This window comes from Aquarana catesbeiana, linkage group LG07, assembly GCF_042186555.1.
Source record: "Aquarana catesbeiana isolate 2022-GZ linkage group LG07, ASM4218655v1, whole genome shotgun sequence".
Lineage (NCBI taxonomy): Eukaryota > Metazoa > Chordata > Amphibia > Anura > Ranidae > Aquarana > Aquarana catesbeiana.
Window position 1 is genome coordinate 264,810,108 of NC_133330.1, and position 19,099 is coordinate 264,829,206.

At 44.7% G+C, this 19,099-nt stretch overlaps 1 protein-coding gene across 8 annotated transcripts in view; it reads left to right on the forward strand.

Annotated features, from left to right (window-relative positions):
* The window catches only part of AGL (amylo-alpha-1,6-glucosidase and 4-alpha-glucanotransferase), a 204,577-nt gene that overhangs the window by 159,796 nt on the left and 25,682 nt on the right, over positions 1–19,099 (forward strand). For all 8 annotated transcript variants that reach the window (XM_073593290.1, XM_073593288.1, XM_073593289.1 and 5 more), the window contains 5 exons: positions 11,917–12,047; positions 13,116–13,252; positions 14,878–15,011; positions 17,037–17,212; positions 17,621–17,723. In XM_073593290.1, coding sequence (XP_073449391.1) covers positions 11,917–12,047; positions 13,116–13,252; positions 14,878–15,011; positions 17,037–17,212; positions 17,621–17,723 — 681 coding nt within the window. The remainder of the gene's footprint in view (positions 1–11,916; positions 12,048–13,115; positions 13,253–14,877; positions 15,012–17,036; positions 17,213–17,620; positions 17,724–19,099) is intronic.

A 19,099-nucleotide genomic window follows, 5' to 3' on the forward strand; every position in this document is an offset into this window, starting at 1 on the left:
GGAACCCACCACTTCTGCAGCACCCGTACTTCCCCCATTCACATCCCCAACCAAATGCAGTCGGCTGCATGAGAGGCATTTTCTTTATGTCCTCCCGAGTACCCCTACCCAACGAACCCCCCCAAAAAAGATGTTGTGTCTTCAGCAAGCGCGGATATAGGTGTGACACCCGCTATTATTGTCCCTCCTGTCCTGACAATCCTGGTCTTTGCATTGGTGAATGTTTTGAACGCTACCATTCACTAGCTGAGTATTAGCGTAGGGTACAGCATTGCACAGACTAGGACACACTTTCACAGGGTCTCCCAAGATGCCATCGCATTTTGAGAGACCCGAACCTGGAACCGGTTACAGTTATAAAAGTTACAGTTACAAAAAAAGTGTAAAAAAAAAAAAAAAAAAACACAAACAAAAATATAAGATAAAAAATAATAGTTGTCGTTTTATTGTTCTCTCTCTATTCTCTCTCTCTCTATTCTCTCTATTGTTCTGCTCTTTTTTACTGTATTCTATTCTGCAATGTTTTATTGTTATTATGTTTTATCATGTTTGCTTTTCAGGTATGCAATTTTTTATACTTTACCGTTTACTGTGCTTTATTGTTAACCATTTTTTTGTCTTCAGGTACAGCATTCACGACTTTGAGTGGTTATACCAGAATGATGCTTGCAGGTTTAGGTATCATCTTGCTATCATTCTTTTCAGCCAGCGGTCGGCTTTCATGTAAAAGCAATCCTAGCGGCTAATTAGCCTCTAGACTGCTTTTACAAGCAGTGGGAGAGAATGCCCCCCCCCCCCCCCCATCGTCTTCCGTGTTTTTCTATGGCTCTCCTGTCTCAACAGGGAACCTGAGAATGCAGCCGGTGATTCAGCCAGCTGACCATAGAGCTGATCAGAGACCAGAGTGGCTCCAAACATCTCTATGGCCTAAGAAACCGGAAGCTACGAGCATTTTATGACTTAGATTTCGCCGGATGTAAATAGCGCCATTGGGAAATTGGGGAAGCATTTTATCACACCGATCTTGGTGTGGTCAGATGCTTTGAGGGCAGAGGAGAAATCTAGGGTCTAATAGACCCCAATTTTTTCAAAAAAGAGTACCTGTCACTACCTATTGCTATCATAGGGGATATTTACATTCCCTGAGATAACAGTAAAAATGATTAAAAAAAAAAAAAAAATGAAAGGAACAGTTTTAAAATAAGATAAAAAAGCAAAAAAATAATAAAGAAAAAAAAAAAAAAAAAAGCACCCCTGTCCCCCCTGCTCTCGCGCTAAGGCGAACGCAAGCGTCGGTCTGGCGTCAAATGTAAACAGCAATTGCACCATGCATGTGAGGTATCACCGCGACGGTCAGATCGAGGGCAGTAATTTTAGCAGTAGACCTCCTCTGTAAATCTAAAGTGGTAACCTGTAAAGGCTTTTAAAGGCTTTTAAAAATGTATTTATTTTGTTGCCACTGCACGTTTGTGCGCAATTGTAAAGCATGTCATGTTTGGTATCCATGTACTCGGCCTAAGATCATCTTTTTTATTTCATCAAACATTTGGGCAATATAGTGTGTTTTAGTGCATTAAAATGTAAAAAAGTGTGTTTTTTCCCCAAAAAATGCGTTTGAAAAATCGCTGCGCAAATACTGTGTGAAAAAAAAAAATTAAACACCCACCATTTTAATCTGTAGGGCATTTGCTTTAAAAAAATATATAATGTGTGGGGGTTCAAAGTAATTTTCTTGCAAAAAAAAATAATTTTTTCATGTAATCAAAAAGTGTCAGAAAGGGCTTTGTCTTCAAATGGTTAGAAGAGTGGGTGATGTGTGACATAAGCTTCTAAATGTTGTGCATAAAATGCCAGGACAGTTCAAACCCCCCCCAAATGACCCCATTTTGGAAAGTAGACACCCCAAGCTATTTGCTGAGAGGCATGTCGAGTCCATGGAATATTTTATATTGTGACACAAGTTGCGGGAAAGAGACAAATTTTTTTTTTTTTTTTTTGCACAAAGTTGTCACTAAATGATATATTGCTCAAACATGCCATGGGAATATGTGAAATTACACCCCAAAATACATTCTGCTGCTTCTCCTGAGTACGGGGATACCACATGTGTGAGACTTTTTGGGAGCCTAGCCGCGTATGGGACCCCGAAAACCAAGCACCGCCTTCAGGCTTTCTAAGGGCGTAAATTTTTGATTTCACTCTTCACTGCCTATCACAGTCTCGGAGGCCATGGAATGCCCAGGTGGCACAAACCCCCCCCAAATGACCCCATTTTGGAAAGTAGACACCCAAAGCTATTTGCTGAGCGGTATAGTGAGTATTTTGCAGACCTCACTTTTTGTCACAAAGTTTTGAAAATTAAAAAAAGAAAAAAAAAATTTTTTTTTTTTGTCTTTCTTCATTTTCAAAAACAAATGAGAGCTGCAAAATACTCACCATGCCTCTCAGCAAATAGCTTGGGGTGTCTACTTTCCAAAATGGGGTCATTTGGGGGGGGTTTGTGCCACCTGGGCATTCCATGACCTCCGAAACTGTGATAGGCAGTGAAGAGTGAAATCAAAAATGTACACCCTTAGAAATCCTGAAGGCGGTGATTGGTTTTCGGGGTCCCGTACGCGGCTAGGCTCCTAAAAAGTCCCACACATGTGGTATCCCCGTACTCAAGAGAAGCAGCAGAATGTATTTTGGGGTGCAATTCCACATATGCCCATGACCTGTGTGAGCAATATATCATTTAGTGACAACTTTGTGCAAAAAAAAAAAAAAAAAATAATAAATTGTCACTTTCCCGCAACTTGTGTCAAAATATAAAATATTCCATGGACTCAACATGCCTCTCAGCAAATAGCTTGGGGTGTCTACTTTCCAAAATGGGGTCATTTGGGGGGGGGTTTGTGCCATCTGGGCATTTTATGGCCTTCAAAACTGTGATAGGTAGTGAGGAGTAAAATCAAAAATGTACGCCCTTAGAAATCCTGAAGGCAGTGATTGGTTTTCGGGGCCCCGTATGCGGCTAGGCTCCCAAAAAGTCCCACACATGTGGTATCCCCATACTCAGGAGAAGCAGCTAAATGTATTTTGGGGTGCAATTCCACATATGCCCATGGCCTGTGTGAGCAATATATCATTTAGTGACAACTTTTTGTAATTTTTTTTTTTTTTTTTTGTCATTATTCAATCACTTGGGACAAAAAAAATGAATATTCAATGGGCTCAACATGCCTCTCAGCAATTTCCTTGGGGTGTCTACTTTCCAAAATGGGGTCATTTGTGGGGGTTTTGTACTGCCCTGCCATTTTAGCACCTCAAGAAACGACATAGGCAGTCATAAATTAAAGGCTGTGTAAATTCCAGAAAATGTACCCTAGATTGTAGGCGCTATAACTTTTGCGCAAACCAATAAATATACACTTATTGACATTTTTTTTTACCAAAGACATGTGGCCAAATACATTTTGGCCTAAATGTATGACTAAAATTGAGTTTATTGGATTTTTTTTAGAACAAAAAATAGAAAATATCATTTTTTTTCAAAATTTTCGGTCTTTTTCCGTGTATAGCGCAAAAAATAAAAACGGCAGAGGTGATCAAATACCATCAAAAGAAAGCTCTATTTGTGGGAAGAAAAGGACGCAAATTTCGTTTGGTTACAGCATTGCATGACCGCGCAATTAGCAGTTAAAGCGACGCAGTGCCAAATTGTAAAAAGTGCTCTGGTCAGGAAGGGGGTAAATCCTTCCGGGGCTGAAGTGGTTAATCAACTGCCCTTACTCAAGATGGCCACAGACAAAAATGCTGGGGGGTGCTTTTCAAAGTGATTTTCCAGTAAAATAAAGCATGGTTGGGCTTGCTTTGAATAATAAAAATTTAATTAACTCCTACGTCACGTCACTTCCGGTTTACTCGGCTGCCAATGGCGCCGCTTTAAAAAAACAGTATTCAGAATTGCCGTTTTTGCCAATCTGAATACTTTGAAGTGCAAAGGAGGGATTTGGGGTCTTTTAGACCCCCGATCCCTCCATAAAGAGTACCTGTCACCACCTATTACTGTCACAAGGGATGTTTACATTCCTTGTGACAGCAATAAAAGTGATAATTTTTTAATTTTTTTAAGTAACAATGTAAAAAAAAAAATTTTTTAAAGCACCCCCTTCCCCGCGAGCTCGCGCAGCAAATAAAATGCACACGTAAGTCACGCCGACATATGTAAACTGTGTTCAAATCACACATGTGAGGTATCTCCGTGATCGTCAGAGCGAGAGCAATAATTCTAGTACTAGACCTCCTCTGTAACTCTAACCTGGTAACCGTTTTTTTTTTTTTAAAGCCCTTGCCTATGGAGATTCCACGAGTGTGTGCAATTTCAAAGCATGACATGTTGGGGATCTATTTACTCGGCGTAACATCATCTTTCACATTATACAAAAAATTGGGCTAACTTTACTGTTTAGTTTTTTAATTATTGAAAGTGTCTTTTTTCATAAAAAATTGCATTTGAAAGACCGCTGTGCAAATACAGTGTGACATAAAATATTGCAACAATCGCCATTTTATTCTTTTTCATTTAGATTCTAAAAAAATATATATAATGTTTGGGGGTAAGTAATTTTCCAACAAAAATATGGATTTTAACTTGCAAGTAAGAAATGTCAGAAATAGGCTTATTCATGAAAGGGTTTTAAATAGCTTTTTTGGTTTGTGGTGCTGAAATGCAGTGCAGTTCCGCTTTAACGGCTCTTGTGTTGAAATAGATCTAAATGGGAAGAAAGATCAGATTACACTTGCTGCTGAATGATTCAGGCAGTAAAGACTGACCTTTCCTGGTCTTTCCTTGAAAAGTTAAAGAGCAGCTCCAGGCTCCTTCAGAAAAAAATAAGTCAGCAGGTATGAATACTTTATAGCTGCTGACTTTTAATATTAGGACACTTACCTGTTCACCCCAGCCAATTTTTCAATCAGCTCTCAGATGCTGCCGCCACCATTTCTTGTCAGGGAGACCGGCAGTGAAGCCTTGCAGCTTCACAGCCAGTTCCCTACTGTGCATGTGTAAAGTGGGTAAGGAGGAGGGGAGCCGAGGTTCCAGGTGACTTCGCCACGGCGAAATCAGCCGGAAGTGGGAGCGGGTACCTGTCAAAACCAGGTACCCGCTCCCCCCCCCCGAAAGGTACCAAATGTAGTAGCGGAGGGGGGAAAGAGGCAAACAAGCGGAGCTTTCCCATTTTGACTTAAAGCTCAGCTTTAAGTCAGATGGATGGTCTAATTGAGTCAGCTATATCAGGGCGTCCAAATAATGCAGATAGTGATAAGCTTGCGTGCTTTCAAATGGAGTATTGTAGATGCTTTGTGGGTATTGTTACTAATAGTGTGCACTTGAGGGTTACGTGATAACGTGAGGGGAAACTGGAATTCAACAAATGTTAAGAAACACTATTTAATTTAAAGCGGAGTTCTGCTAGAGAATAAAAAAGTCATCAGCTACAAATACTGCAGCTGCTGACTTTTAATAATCGGACACTTACCTGTCCCAGGGTCCAGTGATGTGGGGGAGCGAAGCCCCACTCGTCTCCCCCTCCTCTCAGCGGTGCCGGGATTGTAAGTGTGGGCGCCCAGCTGTGGCTTCACAGCCGGGCACCCACTGTGCATTTGCGAACCACGCGGTGACTGGCTGGGCAATCATCTGGGACCTGTGATGTGTCCCAGATGATTGCCAAGAGGGAGAGGGGAGAGGTGATCTCCCTTCCGGTGCCGCAGTGCACCAGGAGGAAGTGAGAGCTGGAAACCTCTGGAAAGAGGGTATCTGCTCCCCCCCCCCAAAAAAATTACATGCCAAATGTGGCATGTCAGGGGGTCACCTTCCCTTAAAGCGGAAGTTCCATTTCTTTCTCGAACATCACGGGACACAGAGCCACAGTAATTACTGATGGGTTATATAGGTATCACTGGTGATTGGACACTGGCACACCCTATCAGGAAGTTCAACCCCCTATATAATCCCTCCCCCTTGCAGGGATACCTCAGTTTTTACGCCAGTGTCTTAGGTGATGGACGTGTAAAGATGTCCTGTGCTGAGCTCCAAAGGGAATATCCTGATATCCTATACTGGGGCAAGCCAGGCGAACCGGATCCATTCAAAGTGTCTTTACATGGCCGAATTGAATGGTACCCGGGCCTCGTGTCCGAAGAAACAAGGTTTTACCCGTAATGCTTCTCTTTTTAGAGAGCTGGACCCCGCAGATCAGAAAATGGCTTTAAACTTCCTAATTTCTGGCGAGGTGCTTTACGGTCCCAGAACTGTTGGATCCCCCTACTGATGGGGGCCCCAGTCTCTGACGGTTTTTTCAAACGGAGCCCACCGTGAGAGGTGAAGATTGGGTCTGTGTAAACAGCACCCTGCGGCTGGATAAGGTAAGAGGAGATTCCACAGAATTTTTGAGTTCTAGTGGCTTTTCTCCTTTAAGGTAAATGCATGCTATGCCTATTGTGACCACCGGGGGCTGCCAAGAGCACAAACCTACACATGCTGACTCTGTCTCAGGTGTTGTAATCGCTGTTTATGTCCCAGCGTCTCAAGCAGGCTGCAAACAGGTAAGGTGGAAAGGGGGATTTCTCATGTTTGAATGTTCCCCCCCAGGCTAGAGAGGGGCCACAGGGGTCTAGAAAGTGGTTATACCACCCGGGCTCTGCGGCCTAATGGCCACCATCTCTCAAGATAGCCGTTCAGGCAGATCTTGTTACCAGCCTCCCTCCCTCCCCCCCCCCCCATCCCCAGCCTTTCTCCGGAAGCATGACAGGAGAGTCGGCAGCGCGGGAAGCGCTCGTTTTTTTCAAAACTCGAGGGGGGGGGGCGGTAGAGGAGGGGGCGGGACGTCAGCACAGAGTGCTTAGACTCCCACTCAGGCCAGCTGCAGGCTATTAAAGGCACTCTGTACAGGTGCACTCAGCCTTCTGAGAGACACAGAACTGACGGTCGCATGTAAGGTGGGACACAGGCATTCTCCTAGGCAGCATTTACTGAAGTAACACCAGACTGAGCATTGGGTAGCAAGGCTTTTAGCCAGACTACATTGCTCAGCGGGCAGTGTTCATTTGTATACCTCACACCTTGTTGCTTTGCACTATGGGTAGAAGAGGTTCAAGCACCCCAGGAACCAGAGACACTAGGGGATCTCGTTCAGGTTCTGAGGGCCCCCTGTCGGCAGCATCCTCCCCCCCTAAAGATGGGCCAGGGACGGCTAGCCAGGGAGAGCCATCGGGGTCAGGGGCTACACCTGCTTCTGGCACTTCAGCCCCTGTATATATTACACAAGAGGTTTTTTCCTCAACCATTAATGGTCTAGAGGAAAGATTATTGGCCGTGATTACGTCTTCACTCAGTGGAAGAAAACGCACTAGGCTTTCCTCTGTTCCCCAAGACCCTCAGACAGAGGAGCTCTGGGATAAAGGAGATGAATCCCTTTCAGAGGATCGGGATGGGATGGATGATTCCTCTTCGGAGGATTCAGGTGGAGAGGGACCCTCTGCGACTTCCCAAGAGGAGAAAGTCTTAGTGCAGATCCTCACTGGATTGGTCCGCTCCACATTTAAGTTGCCCATACCTGAAACTGCTAAAGAATCCTCTTCTGCTTTGGGGTCACTGAAACCTTTCCAAGCAGCACATGCTTTTCCTGTTCATACTTTACTTGAAAAGCTTATTTATTCTGAGTGGGATCACCCAGACAAACGTTTTTTTCCGCCGAGAAAGTTTTCAACACTTTATCCGATGGAAGAAAAGTTTATTAAAATGTGGGGAATACCGGCTATTGATGCCGCCATTTCCTCCGTAAATAATAGCCTGACTTGTCCTGTAGACAATGCTCAGATGCTCAGGGATCCTGTAGATAAAAGGATGGAATCCCTATTGAAGGATGTTTTCTCCTTAGCAGGATCAGTGGCCCAACCTGCAGTAGCAGCGATTGGAGTCTGTCAATACTTAAGAGACCATGTTAAGCAGGTCATCAAAGTATTACCTGAACAGCAGGCCCAGGGGTTTGCTAACCTTCCAGCGGCCTTATGCTTTGTGGTTGACGCCATTAGAGATTCTATCGTGCAAACCTCCCGTCTTTCACTGGGGTTGGTGCATATACGTAGAATCCTATGGTTGAAAAATTGGTCAGCCGAAGCACCATGTAAGAAGCTACTGGCTGGGTTTCCATTTCGTGGTGCAAGGTTGTTTGGAGAGGACTTGGATAACTATATCAAGAGAATCTCTTGTGGGAAAAGCACTCTCTTATCTGTCAAGAAGAAGAGTAAGCGTCCCTCTTTCAAACGGACTCTTTCCCCAGCGCCGGGGGCTTCAGCCTCCAGGCAGTCTCGACGGCCGCCTCCATCGGGGTCCAGAGACAAGAGTCAACCCCAGGGACAAAAGAAGTCCTGGGGAAAGAAGCCTACTAGGCAAAACACTAAGACCTCTGCATGAGGGGGCGCCCCCGCTCACTCGAGTGGGGGGAAGACTGCGACAGTTCTCAGAGCTCTGGCAGGAGGACTTCCAGGACAGATGGGTAATCTCCACGGTAACCTTAGGGTACAAGCTGGAGTTTCAGGAATTCCCCTCTCCTCGGTTCCTCAGATCAAATGTTCCCAGAGACCCAGAGAAGAAGCAGTCGCTCCTTCTAGCGGTAGAGCGACTTTTGTCGCAGGAGGTCATTATGATAGTTCCCGCAAAGGACCAGGGATTGGGCTTCTATTCCAACCTTTTTTCGGTCCAAAAGCCAAATGGGGATGTCAGGCCCATTCTGGACTTAAGGGATCTGAACCGATTCCTAAGGATTCAATCCTTCCGCATGGAATCAATTCGAACAGTAGTTCCCACCCTGCAGGGAGGAGAATTTCTGGCATCAATAGACATCAGAGATGCATATCTGCATGTGCCCATTTTTCCTGCTCATCAGAAGTTTCTGCGCTTCGAGGTAGGAGGGCGCCATTTCCAGTTTGTGGCTCTGCCTTTCGGGATAGCCACTGCACCTCGAGTGTTCACAAAGATCTTGGCTCCTCCTCTGGCCAGATTAAGGGCTCAGGGTATAGCTGTCATAGCATACCTAGACGACCTGCTCTTGATAGACCGGTCGGTAGCCTCTTTGAAGGGAAACTTGAGGACCACGGTCAGGTATCTAGAACACATGGGTTGGATCCTCAACTTAGAAAAGTCTTTCCTAAAACCAGTAAGAAGACTGGAGTATTTAGGTCTGATTATAGATACAAGCCAGGAGAAGATATTTCTACCCCAGGCAAAGATCACTGCTTTGAGAGAGCTGATTCTGACAGTAAGGACCAAGAAGGGTCCCTCAGTCCGCCTTTGTATGAGGCTACTAGGGAAGATGGTGTCTTCATTCGAAGCAGTTCCCTATGCTCAGTTTCACTCAAGAATGCTGCAACACAGTATTCTGTCGACCTGGAACAAGAAGGTTCAGGCATTAGACTTTCCGATGCACCTGTCGCATGCGGTGCGTCAGAGCCTCAATTGGTGGCTCATACCCGAAAACCTGCAGAAGGGGAAATCCTTTCTACCGGTTACCTGGACGGTGGTAACAACAGATGCCAGTCTGTCAGGTTTGGGAGCAGTTCTGGAACAGGCTGCGGTCCAAGGGGTATGGTCCAAGACAGAGAGTACCTTACCCATCAACATTCTGGAGATCCGGGCGATACATCTAGCTCTAAAAGCCTGGACTATCAGGCTACAGGGTTGTCCGGTCAGGATCCAGTCCGACAATGCCACAGCAGTGGCTTATGTCAATCATCAGGGAGGCACCCGGAGCCGAGCTGCTCAAAAAGAGGTGAACCAGATCTTAGTCTGGGCAGAGATGCATGTGCCATGCATATCGGCAGTTTTCATCCCGGGAATAGAAAATTGGCAGGCGGACTATCTAAGTCGCCAGCAGTTACTTCCAGGGGAATGGTCTCTGCATCCCGACGTCTTTTGGGCCATATGCCAAAGATGGGGGGTTCCAGATGTAGATCTCTTTGCATCCCGATTCAACAAAAAGATAGACAGATTTGTGGCAGGGACAAAAGATCCTCTTGCATGCGGGACGGATGCGTTGGTGATTCCGTGGCATCGGTTCTCACTGATTTACGCATTCCCGCCTATTCTGCTACTACCACGACTCCTTCGCAGGATCAGGCAGGAAAGGAAGTCGGTACTTCTGGTGGCCCCCGCTTGGCCCAGAAGGACTTGGTATGCAGAAATAGTAAGGATGACGGTGGGTTCCCCGTGGACCCTACCGGTACGCCCAGACCTGTTATCACAAGGTCCAGTGTTCCATCCTGCCTTACAAACGCTAAATTTGACGGTTTGGCTATTGAGACCCACGTTCTGAAGAGTCGTGGGCTCTCAGGTCCTGTCATATCTACCTTGATTAATGCAAGGAAGCCAGCTTCCAGGATGATTTATCATAGAGTCTGGAAGGCTTATATAACCTGGTGTGAATCCAGAGGTTGGCATCCCAGGAAATATGTCATAGGTAGAATCCTTGATTTTCTACAGATGGGATTAGAGATGAAGCTGGCCTTGAGTACCATCAAGCGCCAGGTTTCTGCTTTATCAATATTATTTCAGCGGCCACTTGCTTCGCATTCTTTGGTCCGAAACTTTATGCAGGGGGTGATGCGTCTTAATCCTCCGGTTAAAGCGCCCCTAAACCCCTGGGACTTGAATTAGGTCCTGGCTGTGTTACAGAAACAGCCTTTTGAACCAATAAGTCAGATTCCTTTGGTCTTGTTGACAAGGAAATTAATTTTTCTGGTGGCCATCTCTTCTGCTAGAAGAGTATCAGAATTAGCAGCTCTTTCCTGTAAGGAGCCTTATTTGATTATACACAAGGATAGAGTGGTACTACGCCCTCATCCTAGTTTTTTACCGAAGGTGGTTTCTGATTTTCATTTAAACCAAGACATTGTTCTACCTTCCTTTTTTCCAGATCCCTGTTCTCCGGAAGAGAGATCTCTACATTCGTTGGATGTAGTAAGAGCAGTTAAGGCCTATCTAGGGGCAACTACTCAGATCCGCAAGACGGATGTTTTGTTTGTGCTGCCAGAGGGTCCCAATAGAGGACAGGCAGCTTCAAAAGCTACCATTTCTAAATGGATTCGACAGTCGATCATTCAAGCTTACGGTTTGAAACTGAAGATTCCTCCGTTTCAGATCAGGGCACATTCCACAAGGGCTATTGGTGCTCCTTGGGCAGTGCATCACCGGGCCTCTATGGCTCAAATCTGCAAGGCCGCAACCTGGTCTTCAGTTCATACATTCACCAGATTCTATCAGGTGGATGTGAGAAGGCATGAGGATATCGCCTTTGGGCGTAGTGTGCTGCAGGCAGCGGTACAGGGTCCTCAGGTCTGATTGCACCCTACTTGGTCGTGGTTCCCCCCCCTCAGGTAGCATTGCTCTGGGACATCCCATCAGTAATTACTGTGGCTCTGTGTCCCGTGATGTTCGAGAAAGAAAATAGGATTTTTTAAAACAGCTTACCTGTAAAATCCTTTTCTTTCTAAGGACATCACGGGACACAGAGGTCCCGCCCCTCTTCTAATACACTATATTGCTTGGCTACAAAACTGAGGTATCCCTGCAAGGGGGAGGGATTATATAGGGGGTTGAACTTCCTGATAGGGTGTGCCAGTGTCCAATCACCAGTGATACCTATATAACCCATCAGTAATTACTGTGGCTCTGTGTCCCGTGATGTCCTTCGAAAGAAAAGGATTTTACAGGTAAGCTGTTTTAAAAAATCCTATTTTTTGGGTTTAATTACTGTCTTCTTGATCAGTTTGGTAGTTTTGAAACATATAGACTTACTGATTGTACCCGCAGCTTTTTTTTGTATGTATCCAGACTCCAGACAAAACTTTAGTTTATGTCCCCTTCTTCTTCTCTTGCAGTATTGCTGCTAAGCTGACTCTAGCTGACCTGAACCAAGTATTGTATCGATGTGATACAGAGGAACAAGAGGATGGTGGTGGATGTTACAACATCCCAAACTGGAAGCCTTTGAAATATGCCGGTCTGCAAGGTAAGTGTGATATTATCTTGTGTGTACACAGTCCAAACTCATCAGACGCACACCAGATTGTTCATACAATAAAACATGGAAGTAATGCATATTACACATCACAGTTGTTTGCTTTTCTACCATCATTTACCTCCCTGGCGGTATGATTATGTCAGATTTTTGAATGTCAAAGCAGTACATTGTTTTGCATGGAATTTTGACGTTTTATATTGTAGGCCTGTTTTTCTTAGGAATAACTCACTTAAATCGGTCCAAACAAGAGTCTAGTAGACATCCCGGGTATGATAAAATTTGAAACACAAAATCATAAATTATAATATAATAAATAACTATAAATAATTATACAAAATAATAATATAATAATAATACATTTTATTCAATAATGTAATCAAATCAAAAACACTGAAATTTGCTCAGTCACTGTCGTCACTTTCAGTGTCTGATGATGAATTTCCCCACAAATCACCATCGCTCAATTCTGCAAGTGATTCTAATTCACTATCACTGTTGTTTAGCTGGTCTAAAACTGCTTTTGACGTAGAGGGAAGCTTTTTGGTTGCCATGGACGTTCTCAAGTTTCCAGGCAGAAAGAACAGTATATATAATATAAGAGTGCAGGCAGGGCACTGGACAAAAGAGAGGTGAAATAGTTTGATACAGTAATGTAATCTTACAGATTACAGTGTACTGTATGTGTTATGTTTTGTGTACTTTTTTTAATTTGCTGCCGGGCTCCGCCCCCCATGCATCGCGAAGCTCGCAGCGAACGGCGCCCAGAACAGTGATGAATCAGGCGGGGGGACTTCGCAGGATCCTGGGGACAAGGTAAGTAAGCTGTACCAGGATACTGCGATGCAATCTCGAGTGTGGCTTGGGGTTACCGCTCTTGGTACTGAAAATTCACCCTGAGCCACACTTGGGAATACTGCCAGGGAGGTTAAAAGCCATTAACAAAACTTATAAATTGGTCACGCGGCAAATTTCTCAAATAAAAGAACAAAGAAAGTCTCACATTTCTAACCTTTGTGTTTGACATTACTTAAATAATAACATGTTTTTCTTTACCAGGTTTAATGTCTGTCATGGTGGACATCAGGCCTAAGAATGATCTGGGGCACCCATTTTGTGATAATCTGAGGTCTGGAGACTGGATGATTGACTATGTTAGCAACCGACTCGTTGCTCGTGGAGGGGCATGTGCAGAAGTAAGTGATGGAAAACCATGTTTGGAATGACCATTATAGGTAGTGTTGCACCGATATTGGGGCCGATACTACGCTAGTAATACTAAGGCTAAGTTCACACAGGCATTTGAGAGGCGTTAAAAAGGCCCCTCAAATGCCTATGCACAAGATACAATAGAAAGCACAGAGTGCTGTTCACACTATGCGTTAGCGTCGTGTCGCTTCAAAATTGAAGCCTCTTGTCGAGTCAGGAGGCGTTTGAAGTCTATAGTAATGCCTCACAAATGCTTTGGCAGGCAGTTGCGGAGCAGTTGTGGGGCATTAAGATTCGTTCATTTGCTGTAATGGAATAGGCATTTGTGGAGCAGGTTTAATGCTCGTCAAACACTTCAAAACTGCCCATAGGGCGTTTGGGGAGCATTTTTAACTCCTCATTGATGCTTGTAAAACGCCTGTCTGATGCCCATACTAAAGCTTATTGACGCCTGTCTGACGCCCATACTAACGCCATACAAACGCTATAGGAGCATTTGTTAAGCGTTAGAAATTTAATCAAGTGTGAACAAGCCTTAAGATTACTTGCAAATGCTCGGATACTGAAACCGATACCTGCGAGTTTGGTCCGGTGCGATTTGAAATTGCACTCTATAGATTAGAATGGGACTATCGAAAAAGCAATGCGTTTTTGCTTTGAATTGGCTTTTGTATTGATTTTCCTGTGGGAGGCCGGTGGTGTTTTTGTTCCAGCGGCTGCCTCAATTTCCTTCTGGCGGTGCTTCCTTGGATCCATCTTTTTAGTGAAGCCCATTTGTGGATCAAAGAGACCTTTGGGGGTGCTTTACGTGATCCATACCTCAACACCGCTCCCTGCTAATGTGTGTTGATTGGCGGCTTCACACATCGTTCTGGAGGCTACTGACAGACTCCTCTCTGCTGATCCCCTCTGCACACAGAGAGAGCCAAAAATGCTGCTGTAAAATCGTATCAAAAACTGACTGGTATTCATATACAACTGCATGTGAATTTCATGGCTGAATCACACTACAAACAGTGCGATTTTACATCACATATATGTGAACCTAGCCTAAAAATAGGTATCAGTAATTGGTATCAGCAAGTATTTGAGAAAAAGTATTGGTACTCGTACTTAAAAAACAGGTATCGGTGCCTCCCTAATTATAGGTTTGTTTTAATTCCACCATTGCCAGCAGCTATATAACTTCTTCACTTTCCCTGCTTCCACAGATAGGGAGCTGAGTAAAAATAGCTTCATAGGGGAGCATGTGATGCACTCCATGTAACAATACAGGATAATCTCACATTGGGGAATCCATAGCTCTGTGTAAGCGTTGACTCTAGCACCTTGTATATTTTACAGGACTTTACTTTGCTGTTGGTGAGGAAAGTAAATGTATGCTAACGAGGAGGGCTAAGTTAAAGTGAACCCATAGTTTTGCCCTGTGTAGGGAAAGCACAGGTTTAGTATAATGAATATTGTTGCAGTGGATCAATATTGCACATTTTCGTTAAGCAATGGATTGTCCTGTGCATGGGTGGCGGTTTCTGATTTCAATATATCACTGTGTTTATATTGTGTCATAATACTTGTGCTGTTTGACACTAAAGATATGGACTTTGTTTTTAAGGTTGGCAAATGGTTTACAGCAATGTTCGCCTACTTGAAGCAGTTTCCACGCTACCTTATACCATGTTACTTTGATGCCATAATGATTGGGGCATACACCACACTCTTGGAATCTACATGGAAACAAATGTCTAGGTAAACAAAAAATTATTGTTGTAAAGGTTATTATTTTTATTTATTTTTTCTAAAATCATAAACATATTATACTTAACTGGTATTGCACAGAACAGCTTTTTGAGCCTGCTCTTCTGGAGTCTCCTGCTGGTGCTGTCCGTTCCTCCTCTTCTGTATTCTCCTCCATAGCAAGCCACTAGGGGGCACAACTGTGGGCTCACCCCTCAGCCAGGCTGTGTGCATCCATAGGTGCGCACTATGTGGCTCAGCAATGTCCCCTGCTCCCTCCTCACAGGATTCGACTGACAGCAGCATGATCCAATGGCTCCCACTGCTGCCACTGTATCCTGTGAGGAGAGAAACAGAGAGCAGCAATGCTGCAGATGGGCACAGCACTGGACAGAGATAGGACTCAAGTAAGTATTTATGGCGGTGGAGGGGAGATGCAACAACTGGGACATTTTTTACCTTAAAGCGGCGTTCCACACTAAAATGTTGCATATGGCACCTTTCAGGGGGGAGCAGATACCTGTCTAATACACCCGCGGGTATCTACACCTCCCCCCCCCCCCCCCCCCCCCGCGCTGTCTTCTGGGAGACACACGGGTCCCAGGAGAAAGCAGGGACCAGTGGGAACGCGCCGCGTGAGTCGTGCATGCGCAGTACGGAACCAGGCTGTGAAGCTGCAAGGCTTCACTTCCTGATTCCCTTACCGAAGAGGGCGGCGGCAGCACCCGAAAGCCGAGCGACAGATCGGCTTTGGGTGCCGACTTCACGGGCACCCTGGACAGGTAAGTGTCCTTATTTTAATAGTCAGCAGCTGCAGTATTTGTAGCTGCTGACTTAATTAAAAAAAAAAAAACGTCGGAACTCCGCTGTAATACAGCGAATGCATTAAGGTGAAAAAATTTCCTGCCTTTACAACAATTTTAACTTACTCTAGAATTCCTGAAATCATTGTCAGTTAAATTCATGTAATTACCTTGACTTTTAGTTACTTTTTTGAGTTACCCCATGGCACCCAATACTGGAAAACAGATCAGCAGTGGGTGTGCCAGTTCTGTAAGCTGATTTACGGGCAGGTATTTATTTAAATATATACAGGAAAGAGAGACAGCAGGTTGGGTGTCACCTCTATAGTCATATTCAGTAAAGTTCCAATAGAACCCAGGAGGTGGAGCAAAATTACAGTGTAACTGGAGGGGTAAAAGTGTTGTCACCCTCCTTACGCTGTCATGGCAAACAGCAATTATGTAGCACCGATTTTTGGCATCACTTTGCAAATCTTTTCCAAAGTAAAATTGTACTTATTGTATGTCTGCAGTTCTATAGCATTGCATAGAATTAACAGTGTTTTATAACAGTCATATACAGTCATGCCCACAAGTTACTGTGTAGCTACTTATATACTTTACTTATTTACCCAAATAAACAGTAATCAACCTACGATGTGTTCATAAGCAATTTCTTTAGCAAAATAATAGACAAGGATATCAAAATTAAATCATTTGCTTATTTGAATAAAGAGAAATTCATATAATAGACACACTGAAAATAAAACAACTTTCAGTGGGGAAGGGTTAGGACTTCTGCTATGTTTTTAAAGTGTTCATAAAGGCTAAAAACAATTATTCCTAAAAATTGTGCCATCCCCCTCCTCGTACCTATCCTACCTGTATATTATGGATCAACATAAATTACCTTTTTTTTCCTAAATCCGCTTGCGTGATCCCGCGGCTCCAGCACCCTATTTAAGGGAGTGCTTGACAATGGCTGTAAATTCCCAGAGACGTGACATCACCCACCTGCTCCCAATACTCAGCCGTTCTCTGTGCCCGCTTTCCCCTGCAGTAGCTGTTCTCTGCAATAAGGAAGCCAGAGCTGCTGGATCAAGTGACTGGACCAGATATCACTTGCAGCTAAGGCAAACCACTGAACACATCCACCCATACTTTTAAAGTATCTATACATAGCTGAATATATATAAGACCTAAGTATTTCTATTTTATATTCATTGGCCTTTAACTGATTTGTCCCTTTCTACAGCTTTGTACAGAACGGGTCTACATTTGTGAAGCACTTGGCTCTGGGATCAGTTCAGATGTGTGGAGTTGGCAGATTTCCTACCCTGCCAGTTTTGTCTCCCTCCCTTCCAGATGTGCCCTATCGAGTCAATCTCATAACACAGGAGAAGGAGCAGTGCTGTCCTTCTTTAGCTGCTGGTAAGTATTCCACTGTGTATAATGGCTGCATATGTAGGTTGAGGTTGCAGAGGTTGATATATCCCATCACTGTGTGTGATTAAAGTGGAAAACCTTTACCTTGGGCTGTTCAGGGAGGTCCGGTGTGAGACATCCCAGCTGATCACTATCGGGGACCAAATGTGGATTTTTTTTCACTAATAGTGAAAAACGTTTTCAAAAGAGACACGTAATACATGTGCACTAGAAGCCTAAAGTCGAGATCAGTGCACAACAGACTATGATGGCATAAGATGGGCAGCCAAAGATGAGTAAATAATACTTTAGATTTATGGACATGTTTTGTGATCAGTAAATAATTTGATTTTGGGCTCAATACTAGTAGAATCTCTTATATACGGTTTACATTGGTCTTTATTTCTCCTGCAGGTCTTCCACATTTCTCCGCAGGGATTTTCCGTTGCTGGGGCAGAGACACCTTCATCTCTCTGAGAGGATTACTGCTAATCACTGGACGCCACATTGAGGCCAGGTTAGGGAAGATTCTTGGTTTACAATGGTTTATAATAACCTATATAATCTTATTCTGTTTTCATATTTTTAAAGTGGTTGTATACCGTTTTTTTGTATTTTTACCTGCAGGTAAGCCTATAATAAGGCTTATCTGTAGGTAAAATTAATATCTCCTAAACCTGTATGGTTTAGGACAGGGGTAGGCAGCCTTTTGAGCACAGTGTGCCAAAAAATGTTTTCACAGAAATTGAGTGTGCCGATTTTATAACAAAAAAATGTCAACTTCAAACTCTCAATCACAAAAAAGATTTGTATAAAGTAAATGCTGTAAATTACTTTAGTAGTGAGAAATGAACATCCTGCACTCTCACGCCTCAGATCAGCCCCAATTCCTGCACCTTCACATCTCAGAACACTGCCCCCTGCTCATCTGCAACACCACTGTACCCCCCTGCTCATCTGCCCCACTACTGTACCCCCCTGCTCATCTGCCCCACCACTGTACCCCCCTGCTCATCTGCCCCACCACTGTACCACCCTGCTCATCTCCCCCACCAATGTGTACACCCTTTCTCATCTGCCCCACCACTGTAACCCCCTGCACATCTGCCCCACCACTGTACCCCCCTGCACATCTGCCCCACCTCTGTACCCCTCTGCTCATCTGTCCTACCACTGTACCACCCTGCTCTTCTGTCCCACCACTGTACCACCCTGCTCTTCTGGCCCACCACTGTAACCCCCTGCTCATCTGCCCCACCAATGTACCTCTTTTCTCCTCTGCCCCAACACTGAACCCCCCCTGCTCATCTGTCCCACAACTGTAACCCCCTGCACATCAGCCCCACCCCTGGCCCCCCTTTGCTCTTCTGTCCCTCCACTGTAACCCCCCTGCTCATCTGCCTCATCAATGTACCCCTTTTTCTCATCTGCCCCACCACTGTACCTCCCTGCACATCTGCTCCACCAACGTATCCCCATGCTCTTCTGTTTTAGTACTGAATCACCTTCTCATCTGTCTTAACACTGAACCCATCTGCTCATCTGCCCCACCACTGTAATCCGCTTTCTCATCTGCTCCACCAATGTACCTCCTGCACATCTGTCTCATCTCTGTAACCCCCTGCTCTACTGCCCCACCTCTGTTCCCCCTTCTCTACTGCCCCACCTCTGTATACCCCCTGCTCTTCTGCCCCACCTCTGTTCCCCTTGCTCTCCTGCCCCACCACTGTAACCCCCTGCTCATCTGTCCCACCAATACACCTCCTTTCACATCTGCCCCACTGCTCTACCCCCTGCTTTTTTTGTTCCACCTCTGAACCCCCTATTCATCTGCCCCAACACTAACCCCCCTGCTCATGTGGCCCAACACTGAACCCCCCCCGCTCATCTGGC